This window comes from Anarhichas minor, unplaced genomic scaffold (genome assembly GCF_050575085.1).
Source record: "Anarhichas minor isolate MPS153535 unplaced genomic scaffold, ASM5057508v1 ptg000061l, whole genome shotgun sequence".
NCBI classification, from domain to species: Eukaryota; Metazoa; Chordata; class Actinopteri; order Perciformes; family Anarhichadidae; genus Anarhichas; species Anarhichas minor.
This window is the reverse complement of record NW_027466507.1, coordinates 419,926-436,359: the sequence shown is the minus strand read 5'-3', so window position 1 is coordinate 436,359 and position 16,434 is coordinate 419,926. Positions and strand designations below refer to the sequence as shown.

Genomic DNA, 16,434 nt, shown 5'->3' with positions numbered 1-16,434 from the left:
ATCTACAGTCAGAGGTGAGGGTTCAACTGATCTACAGTCAGATGTGAGGGTTCAACTGATCTACAGTCAGAGGTGAGGGTTCAACTGATCTACAGTCAGATGTGAGGGTTAAACTGATCTACAGCCAGAGGTGAGGGTTCAACTGATCTACAGTCAGATGTGAGGGTTCAACTGATCTACAGTCAGATGTGAGGGTTCAACTGATCTACAGTCAGAGGTGAGGGTTCAACTGATCTACAGTCAGATGTGAGGGTTCAACTGATCTACAGTCAGATGTGAGGGTTAAACTGATCTACAGTCAGAGGTGAGGGTTCAACTGATCTACAGTCAGAGGTGAGGGGCGGAGCTATAAATCCGGAGACCTGAAGCTGAAAGACGTCAATCCCCTCAGAGGCTCTGTGACGTTAAAAGGACAGTAGTGATGTTTACAATGAGGTACTTATACACAGTCAGTGTATTACTGCAGTACAAACAGACAGGAATCAGTACAAGTTCAGGTGACCATTATATTTAGGACATTATTACCTCTTTATCTTGCTGTCAGTGGAACTGTTTCTATGTTCTTCTCTTCAGACTCACCAGACTCCATTAAAGAAAGAAGCTTCTGCTGAATCATCTGTTAGTGTCTCCTGGAGGAGCTCCAAAGGGAGGAGAGCTCAGCTCCAGTGTCTCCGTCTCCTCTTCCTCCTAACCCACCTCTTCCTCCTTCTCCTCCTCCTCCTCCTCTTCCTCCCTCCTTCTCCTCCTCCTCCTCTTCTTCCTCCTTCTCCTCCTCCTCCTCTAAAGAGACTCTGGTGCTCAGAGACACTACCACTGTACTCCACAGGGGGCGCCGGAATCAACACAACATGAAAGTTTCTCGTAGTAACTTTGAGTATAAGTAGTAATACCACAGTGTAGAAATACTCTGTTACAAGTAAAAGTCCTGTATGAGTATTCCTACACTGTGGTATTACTACTTATATTAGTAAGTAGTATTGCGGTCTGAGGAAAAACACAGTTTATTATGAATTGAATCAATCTTTATTAATCATTAACAATCCTAAAAGACAAACACATTTACATGACCTGAAGAGAACCTGCAGTCTGGTTCTGTCCTCAGTGTTAGTACAAACCTGAAGACCCTGATCCTGAACCTGATCCTGGATCATAGAAACACCAAGAGACCCTGGTTCAGATGGTCCTCCCAGTACAGACCAGTACAGACCAGTACAGACCAGTACAGACCCTGAACTGGGAGCTGTGGGACACTCCCACTGTCCTCCGTCCTGTTTCCTGTCCCGTCTCTTGCTTCTCCAGTCATGTTGTTTGCTTCCTGTCGGGTTGTGCCCTTTCCTGTCTGCTTCTGCCTCCTATGGCTTGTCCTATCTTTTGTTTCCTGTTTCCTTGTTTCCTTGTCTCCTTGTGTTACTGGTTGTTGTCTGTCTTGTCTCATTGTGTCTCTTTCATCCTGTAGTTTATTATCTCGTCACATTCTGGCTGATCCCTCATGTGTTTTAACTCCCATATTGTCCTATTATCTTCTGTCCTCGTGTCCTCGTCGCTAGCTGTGAGGAAGGCAGATGGCTCCTCTTCCTCTCGGAGACTCCACCATGTCCAGTTGCCCGGAGAACGTCCTGGGACTGATCGGCTCGCCCCCCAACAGAAACCCCACGCCTCCTTCTCCTCCCACCCCGTTGTCCCTCTCCGTCCCAGCATGCATCCTGCCGGACGCCGATAGCAGCCGGAAGTCGGAGTGCGCGTTGGCCACCGTGTGGCGCCGCACGCCGCCGGACTTCTCCAGGTAGGCCTCGCCCTCCTGCTCCACCAGCGGGGCCAGAGACGAGGAGTCGCAGGAGGAGCTGTGGTGCTGAGTGACGGTGATCTCCGGCTGGAAGTGGTCGCTCAGCAAGGACCCCGATGACCTCAGGGGGCGGGGCTCTGGACGAGGAGACAGGAGACAGGTTGAGAGTTAAAGGTTTTAAATTCTTTATGTGAATAGAATATTTCCACTTTTCACCTCCAACACAAACGTTCTGAAAAGGTTTAATAAGAAACTTTTCCTCATTAATTAGCAACTAGAAGTTTGTTCTACATGTTAAAGCTGTTTACTTATATCGTCCCAAATGTTGTCAGTTTAATCAAAGTAAAGGTGCGTTTCATTTGTTCACCTGTCAGCTTCAGCTCAAGACACGTTTTTTAATCACACTTCTTTTAGATCTTTGCTGGTTTTTAACTCTTTATTTTAACCGGATGAAAGATTTTAAGTTATCAGAGGAACAAGCTGAGCTGACGTTAGCAAAGTTAAGCTTTGTTTATTTTCACGCTTTGCACCAAATCACGAGCCTCAGTCAACCTCCGGTTCTCACAAGTGAAGTCAAAGCTTCTTGTGTTAAAGCTGCATTCTCTCTAGTGTCCACCAGGGGGCGACTCCTCTGGTTGTATAGAAGTCTATGAGAAAATGACTCTACTTCTCTCTTGATTTATTACCTCAGTAAACATTGTAAACATGAGTTTATGGTCTCAATCTCTAGTTTCAAGTCTTCTTCAATACAGCATGATGTTCATAAAATAGTTTATTTATAATATCTAATGGTCTCAGCTTTTAGTTAATATTGAAGGTTGATGCCAACAGAAACAAGTTTAAACTTGGACTCTTTTGTTCTATTGAAGGAGTTTTCTTTTGTTCTCTGCTGTTCATCAGGATTAACTCGTGTGACGGATTCATAAAGCAGCGTTAAGTAACAGCAGAGTGTTGAAGAGGCCTCCTGCTGAAACTGGACTGGTTCAGGTCCCAGCAGGGATCAGGCTCTCTGCTGGACTGGTTCAGGTCCCAGCAGGGATCAGGACCCTAATCTGCTCTGTGTGTTTCTGAAGGAAACAAAAAGCTGCTGCAGCAGATTTCTGTTAGCATCTGTTAGCTACACGGCTAAAGGTCAACGACATGAAGGAGGAACAAAAGTAGAAACTTTTGTTTTCAGATCCGGACGAGAGATTTGATTTTGATTTTGTATTAAATTGAGATGATTTCAAATGTTTTTTTGTCAATAGTTTTTACTTTATTCAACTTTTTCAATGATCTTTCCTTCTTTTTAAAAAAAAAAAGGCAAGAAAAGGTTTTTTCTAAATTAGTTTTGAATAAAAAAGTGAACAGTTTTAATTCCCAAAATCACATCTGAGTCCTTTCAAAAGAGTAAAAAGAACGTACTGCTGTAAACGCATCACAGCTGATCGATCTGAACATTTTAGGGTTTCAGAAAACAAGTTATTTGATGACATCACTTTTTTCTATTTGTGTATTTTTCACTATTTTCTGACCTTTTCAAGAGTAAATCTTCAATCTTCAAGATGTTTGCGTTTCTTTCTCTGGTGTGTGTGTGTGTGTGTGTCGTAGCAGTTATAACACACACACACACACGGCAGCAGATTAAGCGGCTCACCTCCCTACTGAGAGGATTTAAACGTATTACTACAGAGCCACGCCCCCCTGACCTCTGAAGACCTGGACCTCACATACTTCAATAAATTACTTTGCTTCATCACAAGTCAGACGAGCTGCGTTCAGGAGAACTCCAACACGTGACGTCTAAATCACATGTTGCCGTTTCCCACAAGCACTTGAATGCACCATCTGAATTGTGTGTTCATGTAGGATTTTACATTTTAATGTCAATAATAACTCGTTTTTAGCTGAATTTACACAAACAAATCGCCCAGTTTTCAGATTCAGATTCACCTTCTACAGACGTCTGTGTGGCCCCAAAATTAGGCTAGATTTTAAATTCATTAAAGTCTAATTTACTTAAGAATAAACACAGTTCAAGTAAAGATATCTGAGGCAGAACTCACCCAACAGGAGCTGGTTCCTGTTGTGAAGAATGTTGCTGAGATACGGAGACACCACGACCTCCACCAGACGCTCCAACTGGTAGTACTCCAAACTGGGAGCACCGGACTCGTGGATACCCTGACAGAGAGATTACATGTACACGGAGAGAGTACATGTACACAGAGAGTATTTGTTATTTTATGTCTTTGTTATTAAAGACAAGCAGAGAGAAATAGATGCAACATCTTTAAACACGACAAGTGTGTGTGTGTGTGTGTGTGTGTGTCTTACCTGCAGCACCAGCAGCATCTGAGTGACAGGTGGAGGGACGGAGGCTGCAGTTCCCAGCGTTTCCTCCAGGTGGAGCTTCAACAGCACCAGGTCTCTGAAGGCCAACAGGGTCATCTGCCTCACCGTCAGCTCCTGACCCTGAACACACACACACACAGACACACGCAGACACACACACAGAGTTTAAGTAGATCAAATGATCCCAGATTAGCTAAACTTACAATCTTAAGGATCTTCTCTGCTCGTTCTCTAAGTGGTAATTGAGCCTCGGCTAAGCCCCGCCCACCGCTGCTACTCTGTCAAGCTGTCAGAGCTGCGTTACCGTGGAGACCACAGTGTCACGTAACAAATATCTAATATGTGATAATAAAACTAAGAAATGATTCGAGAGAGAAGCAGACAGAAGGAAGGAACACTGTTACATTCAGTACACCTTCTGTAGCTAGCGTAGCATAGAAGTGCTAACGCAATTAGCGACGTGCTAACGTACTCCACTAATGTTTAACACGACGAGCTCCAAATCCACTAAAACCAGCCTGAACATGAAGAACATCTGGAAACAGAGACGAGTCTGTTTAGCAGACGCTACGCTGTGATTGGACAGTCTGAGTTCAATGGGGGCGGGACTTAGCGAAGGGTCGGTTGCAGGTGTGTTTTATGTCTCCATGTGTGTGTGCGTGTCTGTCAGTCTGTGTGTGTGTGTGTGTATCTGTATGTGTGTGTGTGTGCGCGTGTGTGTATCTGTATGTGTGTGTGTGTGTGTGTCTCTGTCTGTCTGTGTGTATGTATGTGTATGTGTGTGTGTGTGTGTGTGTGTGTGTGTGGGGACCTGGACTGGGTAGAAGATGGCCTGCATGGTCGGCAGGATCTCTGTGAAGAATCTGTCCCACATGTCGGCGAGGACCACCAGCTGGTCGTCCCCTACGAGGAGGAAGTGATCTGTTTAAACCGTCTGTAACGTTACACTGAACCTCACCGACTCACAGCGACGCCGTACAGCAAAGCATCATGGGTAATATGTGAAGAGAGGACGAGGGTTTGCTACGAGGAGCTGCAGACAATAAGACCGTCTTATAAAAGTGTTTAGCACTTTAAAGGAACTTTAATTTAGACACAAGTTTTTGAATTAAATCTAAAAAACTCACATGAATGTGTTTTGTGCTGCAGTATAAATAAATAAATAAATGCAAGACGCACAAAAAATAAAATAAAAAGCTCCTGAATGCTAAAATAAACTTCCCCTCAGGGTCATTTAAAGCTTCTTTATTGCTCTTATTCTGAAAAGGCATGTTTGATCTTCCTGTTTGTCAGGACCCAGAAACCAGTCTCACCGGAGTGAAGGAGGACCTGATCCAGGACTTCAGACAGACCTCGAGTCAGCAGCTGGTTCTGAAACACACACACACACACCTGAGACGTTGTTATATATATATATGACACATTAAAACTAAATGAATCCAGATCAACATATATTACAGGAAGTGGCCCAAACAAGAAGCAACGTTTTGTATTTGTTGGATTTAAAGAAGCGTTTTTCTCAGAGAGCACTTCCTGTCTGTATGATGCAGAAACGTGTTGAGACTGTCCACATTACTCCGTTTCTACTTGGATGCAGATTTGTCAAATAGAAACGATCTCCGTCCACACTGGAGTTTCAGCATCATTCTCGAGTTGATCTGCGTCCACACGGCAGCCGTCGAAGGCGGACAGCACGTGACCATTAACGTACACTGGGCATGCGCGTGACGGTGTAAACAGGAAGTGGATTGCTTGCTTAGTTAAAAAAAAAAAATACGACAAAGTAATAAAGTAGTCTTTAATAATGAAAGGTTGTATTTGATACTTAAGATCTTCCTCTAAAATCTCCCTCTATAAACTCAAACAGACAGTTCGTGGAAAGTTTTAGAAGTTTTATTTTTCAGACGTAGTTACAGAGCTGCGGGTCTCTCGCTCGCTCACTCTCTCACATCAAATTTACTTTAACATCAACACTTACACGTAAACGTTTACTAGATTATGGGTCCATCAATGTGGTCTCTCACTCGTTTCCTCCGTGTTGTTGATGTCTGTTCTCACTAGTAGCTCTGAACATCATGTCCGCCTAGCTAGCTTCTAAGCTAATTTTAACATTACCGCCAATGGAGAAATGCTAACCGCGATTAGCATTACAGCGGTGCGGGTCTATCTCTCACATCAAATTTACTTTAAAATCAACACTTACACGTAAACGTTTACTAGAATATGGGTCCATACATGTGGTCAACACACGTCTCTCACTCTATTCTGCTCTTGCTTCGTGCAGGAAAGCTTAGCAGATCGCTAACAGTAGATCCGTGAAATAAAGACCATGGAATCCATAGAAGAGTTTCAAGACTTCAGTGTGAATCTTTCTTATTTGTAAAACTGTGGAAACACAATATGAAATATGGCTTTACAAACTGTCTCTATACACATTACATGAATACAAAACAACAATCCATGATATAGCCAGCATGTAACATGTCCGCCTAGCTAGCTTCTAAGCTAATTTTAACATTACTGCCAATGGAGAAATGCTAACCGCGATTAGCATTTAATACAACACAAATGTTATACTAAACACGCGAATAGAATATATCTACGTACATCTTTTCATGCTTCATAAATACATACTTACAGACTAAGGTCTCTCAAGGCTACCAAACGGAAGAAGTAAAACGTTAGTGCAGCGTGTCTTCTCATTAGAATCTAAAAACAACGAGCTGCTCCATAGGGCTGATGACGGTCACGCCGCTCGCTAATCACTCCAATAACAGCTGCTTCCTCCACAGATATGCAGACTTTTACTGCACAACAGCTGCTAGCTGCTGCTAGCTGTTGTGCTAGCAGCAACATCATGTAGCTGTTGTGCTAGCAGCAACGCTTGCAATTAGTTATCCATGTTGAAATGAATCGCTGGTAGCCCAGTTTGTTTTCTTCCGGGTACGGGTCACGTGATAGTGAGTGTGACGAATCAGGGACGGAGACGTCATGGTTGCCAAGAACCAATCCAGTAGCGAACACGGGTGTGGGCGTAATTTTTTCTAAGCACATCCGTATCCGACCGTCCACACGCAAACGCAACCCCGGAGTTCTCAAACACCTCCAACCTCGGCGGAGTTTTCAGATTCCTCCGTTTAGGGTGCTCCAAAACTCCGGCGTAGTGTGGCCGCTCAGTGTAAACGTAGCAAATACGGAGTAAAAACGGAGTAGTGTGGACAGGGCCTCAGAGGAACATGCAGAGAGCCTCGTAGTGTGACCAGATGTGAGACTTTAAACCCTGAAGGAGCTTCTGGAACTGAATGAAGTTAAAAGAAAAGTTAAAATGGTTCCTTTTTTATTTTAAACAAATATTATTTCAGGAGACTCGAAGAGAAGCAGAAATAACAACAGAATGAGGCTCATTCATAAAAAGTCTGAATTCATGTTTTTACAGGTTTGTCAGCAAAACGACTTTTAAAACGCTGGTTTTCTGACCACAGTTTAGATGGATTAATATGTTCACAATGTTACTGTCTATTGTTCATACACGTGTATATTTATACACGTCATCAGGTCTCTGTACAAATATGAAGTAGCGCTTCAGATACAGGAAGTGGAGGAACACTGTAAACAGGAAGTGATGAGTGAAGATACCTGAAAGTAATCAGTGATGAAGGAACCCATCTCAGTCTTCAGGAGCCACCTGTGAAGACAAGAGGTACACGGGGTACTTTATACTGTACTACACCTCAGAGGTACACGGGGTACTTTATACTGTACTACACCTCAGAGGTACACGGGGTACTTTATACTGTACTACACCTCAGAGGTACACGGGGTACTTTATACTGTACCACACCTCAGAGGGACATGGTGTACTTTATACTGTACTACACCTCAGAGGTACACGGTGTACTTTATACTGTACTACACCTCAGAGGTACATGGTGTACTTTTTACTCATCATGCAGAAATAGAAGGAGGAGATGATGATGAAGAAGAAGTCTGTCACCTGATGCTCTCGTTAAGCGTGTACAGCTCGTTAGTCTGCAGCTCTCCACCCTGGAACACCTTGATCACAGCTGACTGGACACTGAGGACACACACAGACACGAGAGGTCAGAGGTCAAAATCGACATCTTCTGATCTCTGAAGCACAGACATTACTCACCATCACATGTTAGTTCAGTCAAACATAACCACACATCTGAGCAGGTCAACTCTTCTCCTGGAGTCTTTACAGGCAGTTACTGTGTCCAGTGTGCGTGTGTGTGTGTGTGTGTGTCAGCTGGTTGACAGGACGTGGCCCGGCTGCCACCTCCACTTCCTACTAAACATCCTGAGAAGAGCAGGAAACAGAGTTTTCTGCTGCATTGCTGAAGTGACCTCGAATCACTGAGACGCTGGTGAACAAAAGTCTGAAGAGGATCTTCAACGCAGCGCAACGCAACGCAGCGCAACGCAACGCAGCGCAAGGCAGCGCAACGCAACGCAGCGCAAGGCAACGCAGCGCAACGCAGCGCAACGCAGCGCAACGCAATGCAGCGCAACGCAACGCAGCGCAACGCAACGCAGCGCAGCGCAACGCAGCGCAACGCAACGCAGCGCAACGCAGCGCAACGCAACGCAGCGCAACGCAGCGCAACGCAACGCAACGCAGCGCAACGCAGCGCAACGCAGCGCAGCGCAACGCAGCGCAACGCAACGCAACGCAGCGCAGCGCAACGCAGCGCAGCGCAACGCAACGCAGCGCAACGCAACGCAGCGCAACGCAACGCAACGCAGCGCAACGCAACGCAGCGCAACGCAACGCAGCGCAACGCAACGCAGGTAACTCACATCTTAAACTTAGACCCAACAGAACTCATCTTTTCTGACTCTTGACCTTCAACAGAACCTGTTCTGTCTGACGTCTGGAAAACACAAACCAGCACTTTTTTTAAGCTCATGTTTGGACCCATAACACACACACACACACACACACACACACACACAGTGAAGGTTGTGTTCTAAACACATGGAGATAATATCCCTGTTGTGGGATTATGGAGTGGGATAACTTTGACTGACACTACAAACACTGATCCAGGATCAGATCTTTATCAAGTTCAACCCAACAAACTTCTCACAGCTCTAAATGATGTCATCACTTCCGAAAAAAATACTGTAGAATTTGCATTGATTTAATAATTTTGTACAGATAATGCACGAATATCATAAAAAAAAGTAGCTTGGATTGTTTTTATAAGTATAATAATGAATACATATTTGCTGTATGACAGGTGAGATCAGGTCTGTGTGAGTTCAGGGTTGTTCAGGGTTGTCACAAGGTATTCTGGGAAATGTAGGAGAGCACTGACTAAACCAGAAGAACACAAGACGCAGTGTAAAAATATACAGTATAAAACTCATCCACACTCAGCTCACCTGTTCCACACGCTGGTGTTGGAGATCTGCAGTGACGGAGAGCTGGCGTGGAACCGGGCGAGATCCGACAGAACCGGGGAACTCATAAACCGAGGCCTGGGACGCCGGAAAGATCCCATCATGCACCCTGGCTGCTGAGGAGAGAGGAAACAAATGCATCATCAGCGTATTCTGAAATAATAAATATTCATTCTCTAATCAGAACACAGACTGAGTAACAGAAATGTTTTACATGTTGAGGGGAAATATGGTTTAATAAAACAAAGCAAAATATACATTTATAAAAACTAAAGCTCAGTAAGAATGATAAACATAAACGTTCTAAATCATTATGTTTAAACATCTTTACTACACTTTATATGAATCCATTTCATAGGTTCAATACGTGCCGAGACATTCAACTAAATACACCACAGGTGTGAACCTCATGGTGGCGCTAGAGAACAGCTCAGAGGAGCATTACAGTCAGCAGGGTTCATCCTCTGGGGAACACGAACGTTCGTACAAAATATCACGACGATCTCTCAAATAGTTTCTGAGACATTTACGGCAAAAAACTGGACGAGCAGAGATATTAAAAAGGGAAGCTGAGCTGTTCAGAGACAGAGAGACAGACAGACAGACAGACAGAGACAGAGACAGACAGACAGACAGAGACAGACAGAGACAGACAGAGAGACAGACAGAGAGAGACAGAGAGACAGACAGAGACAGACAGAGAGAGAGAGAGACAGAGACAGAGAGAGACAGACAGACAGGATAAGGGCTCCTGACAGCAGCTCTGACTTCCTGTTGTCTTCAGGTCTGATTCATTTAGAGAAACAGAAACACGGTTTCTTCCTCTGAACCACAGCTTCCTGTTTATTTACAGAGACGAGGTCTCACTCTGCTGTGACTGTCACTGTATTTCTCTACACGTAAAGTTTCTTTGAACTGACTCAGTTTATCATCTGTAATATATTTAGTCTGTTGGTTTTTTTTCTCTTAAAACCACAGATTAAATTTTGTCGGTGTGAGAAACGTTCACTATGTGATTGTGACTGAAGGATTGAACACGAGACAAATCAGATCTCTTTTATAGAGTCAGTCATGATGACAGAGAGCAGGAGCGCTTTGTTGTGGTTTCGATGATGATTCAACACTAATTACACGTTGACGTTGAAGGAAAAGGATTCTTTGGTTTTGGTCTCAGTATCAGGCTGTTGGTGCTCTGCTTCAACCTTAAAGAGGAGGAAACGCAGCTTTTATTTTGAAGGGGATGTTTTTATATCTGTTCTAGATAAAGAAAACTTTCCCTGCAGCCACAGATCAACGTCACAAGTTCACAGCTTCACTGAACTCGTAGATCAAAAGACGAGAGAGCGTTTACAGAAACAAACAGTTTGAAGCTGCAGACAAAGAGACGACTTCATGTTTCTGTACTGAGCGTGGTAGAGACCTGTCAATCACTGTGTAGCCCCGCCCTAAAGCATCCCCTGCTTTATGGTGTGTTTGACTCTAGATGGACCATAATGTACTAAATGAACATCTTGCTGTATTGAAGAAGACTTGAAACTAGAGATTGAGACCATAAACTCATGTTTACAATGTTTACTGAGGTAATAAATCAAGAGAGAAGTAGAGTCATTTTCTCATAGACTTCTATACAACCAGAGGAGTCGCCCCCTGGTGGACACTAGAGACAATGCAGGTTTAACTCATGAAGTAATGACTGACCTCCACTATAGAGAGGAGGGATTATAATTATATGTAAACTCATATCTCATATACTTCATTACTTTTATACAATCACTAAAAAGAAAGAAGTCAAGTATTAAATGTATTATAAAGAAGCAAAGATTGAGTATCCTGTAAATATTTACTTTAATTTTTAATACCTTCTTCGCTAGATAAAAGAAAGGCCAGAGGGTCACCAAGGTCATTATGGTTCACCCTCTGAGGAGCATGAATATTCATTTAAAATGGGATGATTTTCAAAATGAGGGTTTGAAATACCGTAAAGTTTGGATCTTGTTATTTCTTGTGAATTCTTGCAGAACGTGTGAACTTATATCAAGATACTAAAACACTATCAACCTCTCAGCGACGGCCCTTTGCCTCCTAACAGCCTGTAAACTGAATCAGCTCATGACCTCATGACCTCATGATCACATGATCTCAATGTTCAGCTCTGACAGTCACGACGAGTCGACCTCAGAGCCCCACCCCCTCCCGGGGGGTTTGGGTCTCCGTCCAGGACGCCCAGGTGGCTGATGGGATTTCACAGCCCAGTGTTAGTCCACACAGTCCCTCACCCCCCCCCCCCCCCCCCCCCCCCCCAGGGTCAACACAAACAAACTATTGTTTGTTGGGCTGAGCCGGCGTGAGCTCGATTCAAACTGATTCCTCTCTCACTCTACAACCGAGGAGACGAGGAGGAGGAGAAGCTCTTCCTCGTCTGAAGCAGAAGGAGCAGAAATAAAACGAGCAGATTAAAGATGTGAACAAAGTCCAGAGAACTCTGCTGGAGGTTTGAGCTCTTTATGCTCTAATGAAGAGATGATGAAACAACAAGCTCATCAATAGATGAGAATAACAAAGTATTTTAAAAATGCATATATATATATATATATATATATATATATATATATGTGAATTTTTATGGAGACAAGAGAAAACAGGAGAAAATTAACCAGATTAAATATTTAAAATGCCATATCAATTATTAATTGTTCAGAATCTTTTTAAGATATTTGAGAAAAACGTAAAAAAAAAGCAGCTCGTCACCCAGATGAAGGTAGGAGGGTGAGACCAGATCACACACAACGCTTTGATGAAAGTGTGTGTGTGTGTGTGTGTGTGTGTGTGGGAACCGGACCATGTGTCCACACACACTTCACCACATGTAGTGTTCACAGGACCTGGTGGATATAACACACACCCTCAAACACACACACACACACACACACACACTCCAGAGCTGCTCTGTGTGACGTCGTCTCACCTTCTGATCAGTAAAGTGGGCGTTAGGCATCACCATGTAACCATGACGACCCATCTGGTAGACAGTCAAAAGCCAGTCATCAAAAAACAGGTCAACCCCCCCACTGATACATGATGATGACCAGCTACAGCTACTGGTTAGCTTAGCTTAGCTAACCAGCTTGGTCTCATAATGATGACATCACGACAGAGATCACGTGACTTCATGACTGTGAGTAGTTTATGATTTCACAGGTAAGAAAACGTTAAACATCAAAATGAAAACGTTGTGTTTAGTCAGCTGATCGATCATCTGATATCTTCTGTTATTTATTAAAGTAATTAAATCATGAGAATCTAATCTGACGTCTGGATGAACTGCAGCGATAACGTCCCAAAGTCTTTATCAAAGTCACACATCACATATGTAGAATAACTAAAAACTGCTTTAAAAGTACTTTTACTCAACTACAAGTACTTTACTTGAATATTTTATTTTTGCACTTCAAGTTTACTACAACGTTTTACTGCGTCACAATAACTAACCAGCTGAAGCAACTAGTTATGAACTCGTTAAGAGTTTTGTATGCAAAACAGATGAAGAGATTATAAAGCATGATGTTTTGTTATTGATAACAACTTAACTCCTCAACAGTTTACAAGTACAGCTGAAAGTATTCCTCATTTGACTGATTATAGATTTACTGAGGGAACATTTTCAGTGGAGGACTTTAACTGTTACGGAGTATCTTAACAGTGTAGTATTAGTACTTTAACTGTTACGGAGTATCTTAACAGTGTAGTATTAGTACTTTAGCTGTTACGGAGTATCTTAACAGTGTAGTATTAGTACTTTAGCTGTTACGGAGTATCTTAACAGTGTAGTATTAGTACTTTAACTGTTACGGAGTATCTTAACAGTGTAGTATTAGTACTTTAGCTGTTACGGAGTATCTTAACAGTGTAGTATTAGTACTTTAGCTGTTACGGAGTATCTTAACAGTGTAGTATTAGTACTTTAACTGTTACGGAGTATCTTAACAGTGTAGTATTAGTACTTTAGCTGTTACGGAGTATCTTAACAGTGTAGTATTAGTACTTTAGCTGTTACGGAGTATCTTAACAGTGTAGTATTAGTACTTTAACTGTTACGGAGTATCTTAACAGTGTAGTATTAGTACTTTAACTGTTACGGAGTATCTTAACAGTGTAGTATTAGTACTTTAACTGTTACGGAGTATCTTAACAGTGTAGTATTAGTACTTTAGCTGTTACGGAGTATCTTAACAGTGTAGTGTTAGTACTTTAGCTGTTACGGAGTATCTTAACAGTGTAGTATTAGTACTTTAGCTGTTTCGGAGTATCTTAACAGTGTAGTATTAGTACTTTAGCTGTTACGGAGTATCTTAACAGTGTAGTATTAGTACTTTAGCTGTTACGGAGTATCTTAACAGTGTAGTATTAGTACTTTAGCTGTTTCGGAGTATCTTAACAGTGTAGTATTAGTACTTTAACTGTTACGGAGTATCTTAACAGTGTAGTATTAGTACTTTAGCTGTTACGGAGTATCTTAACAGTGTAGTATTAGTACTTTAGCTGTTACGGAGTATCTTAACAGTGTAGTATTAGTACTTTAGCTGTTACGGAGTATCTTAACAGTGTAGTATTAGTACTTTAGCTGTTTCGGAGTATCTTAACAGTGTAGTATTAGTACTTTAACTGTTACGGACTATCTTAACAGTATAGTATTAGTACTTTAACTGTTACGGACTATCTTAACAGTGTAGTATTAGTACTTTAACTGTAACTGAGTATCTTGGTCGTCTACAAGACCTTGATCTACCTTAATCAACATCTACAATATCAAAATTCCTTGGAGGTCTACAACAACTAAACTACCTTTTTGCTTTCTACAAGAACTAAATCTAGCTGCTGTCTACAGGTCTGACTCACTACAGATCTAAACCAGCAGGAAGTCTATTCAGAGACTCTACGAAAACTTATAGTTCTGTCTAGGTCCTAGACTACCTCTAGTTCTATCTAAGGACTACCTGTCAACTCTAAACTATGTCCAACTACAAGACCTTAACTCCCTGCAAGTCTATTTACAGACTTAAAACATAAACCACATGTAGGACTGTCAACAAGAACTAAACTTCTGAGGGTCTCTTTATAAGAGCTAATCCCCCTGTAGATCTGTCTACAGTCTCTAGACCACCTGTAGATCTGTTTACAGTCTCTAGACCTCCTGTAGATCTGTTTACAGTCTCTAGACCTACCTATAAGTCTACAACGACTCAAAAAAAGTGTTTTGATATTAAAATCATCATAATAGAAAAGTGTTTATTTATTTATAATGAGTGAGTTTGTTCAGAAAAATAACTCAACACACCGACTCCTCTGTTAGCGGGTTAGGAGTCATGCAGACCCGGTGAACCATATATAATATATATATATATATATATATATATATATATATATATATATATATATATATATATATATATATATATAATATATATATATATATATATATATATATATAATATATATATATATATATATATATATATATATATATATATATATATATATATATATATAGTTCTATATATATAATATATATATATATATAATATATATATAATACATATATATATATATATATATATTATATATATAATATATATATATAATACATATATATATATATACATACTATACATATATATATATATATGTATATATTATATATGGTTCACCGGGTCTGCATGACATATATATATGTATTATATATTGTGTGAACCATGAATAATACATATAATATCATATATAATAATATATATTATATGAACCATAACTCACCTCAGACCCGCTTCAGTCCGGATCAATTAAAGTTTTTCTGCAGACAACGAAACCAAAAGAAACGCTCTTCTTCTTCTTCGGCTCTCATTCTGCACGCATGGCTCCGGTTACCGGAAACAAACAAACAAACAACAACAGTTTGTTGTGAGAGTGACGGACTACTTCCTCCACTCAAACATGTTTCTGACTCTTCTCCTCCGACACTCGGACCCAACTGCCGCTCGTTCCTCCGCTCAACAGGCTGGAGAGACTGCGGCTAAACAAAGCTAGCAAAGCTAACTATAATCACTTCCTGTTACAGCCTTCAAAGTAAAAGTCCAGCGTCAGGTACATGTAACGTTTATTGTGACAGAGGTTTTCAGATCCTTTACTTCCGCAAAAGTACTTAGTACTCCAGGGCTACTACATTGTGAAAATACTCCATTGTAAGTAAAAGATATGCATTCAAAGTTTACCTCGGTTAAAGTATTTAAAGGCTACCACACAGCAGTATATAAAGTCATTAAAAGAGACGAACACATTAATGAATCAATACTTATTATACAATGATATCATTTGTATTACTCTGCAGAAAGAGTACTTTTACTTATGAGTACTTCTTTCACCACTGATTTTGTTTCACATTATTTGATTTAACATCCTTCAGTTCATTATAGCTTCTTCTTCTTCTTCTTCTTCTTCTGTGGTAAAGTGTCACTATGTTCTATGATATCCTTATTGTACTTATTACTTCATAATACATCTCACTCTGATCTCTTTGAGAAACGAAACATTTAACAGCATTTAAATCACCTCTGTGTCTCAAAACAGCCTCAAAGATTTAATTTGGTTTCTTTGGGAACTCCCTAACTTCTTCTTCTTCTTCTCCTCCTCCTCCTCCTCCTCCTCCTCCTCCTCTTCCATTGTTACTTTGCACATCGGACTATGTATTTCATTTCTGTGTAAAGCACTTTTATTGACATGTATTCTTTTAAAAAGTGCTCGATAATAAAGCTGCAACTGACTTTTCTTTTTCTTTATCAATTAACCTTCTGATTATTTTCTTGATTAATCATTTAGACTATAAAATGTCAAGAGGTAGC

The 16,434-nt window shown here is 41.2% G+C and overlaps 1 protein-coding gene across 4 annotated transcripts; it reads right to left on the bottom strand.

The window, feature by feature from the left end:
* Nucleotides 1–1,000: 1,000 nt before the first annotated feature.
* Nucleotides 1,001–15,597, bottom strand: LOC142933441 (proline-rich protein 5-like). 4 transcript variants are annotated; one of them, XM_076077551.1, is made up of 9 exons: nucleotides 15,353–15,597; nucleotides 9,527–9,660; nucleotides 8,112–8,192; nucleotides 7,754–7,802; nucleotides 5,431–5,509; nucleotides 4,929–5,020; nucleotides 4,100–4,237; nucleotides 3,829–3,946; nucleotides 1,001–1,920 (listed from the first exon to the last, which is right to left on the bottom strand). In XM_076077551.1, the coding sequence occupies exons 2-9, from the start codon at nucleotides 9,646–9,648 to the stop codon at nucleotides 1,544–1,546; spliced, it is 1,056 nt and encodes a 351-aa protein (XP_075933666.1). In that variant the 5' UTR covers nucleotides 9,649–9,660; nucleotides 15,353–15,597; the 3' UTR covers nucleotides 1,001–1,543. The 4 variants fall into 4 exon arrangements, with proteins under 4 accessions (XP_075933666.1, XP_075933667.1, XP_075933668.1 ...); XM_076077552.1 differs by having other exon boundaries at nucleotides 9,527–9,657; XM_076077553.1 differs by having other exon boundaries at nucleotides 5,431–5,488; nucleotides 15,353–15,595.
* Nucleotides 15,598–16,434: the final 837 nt, after the last annotated feature.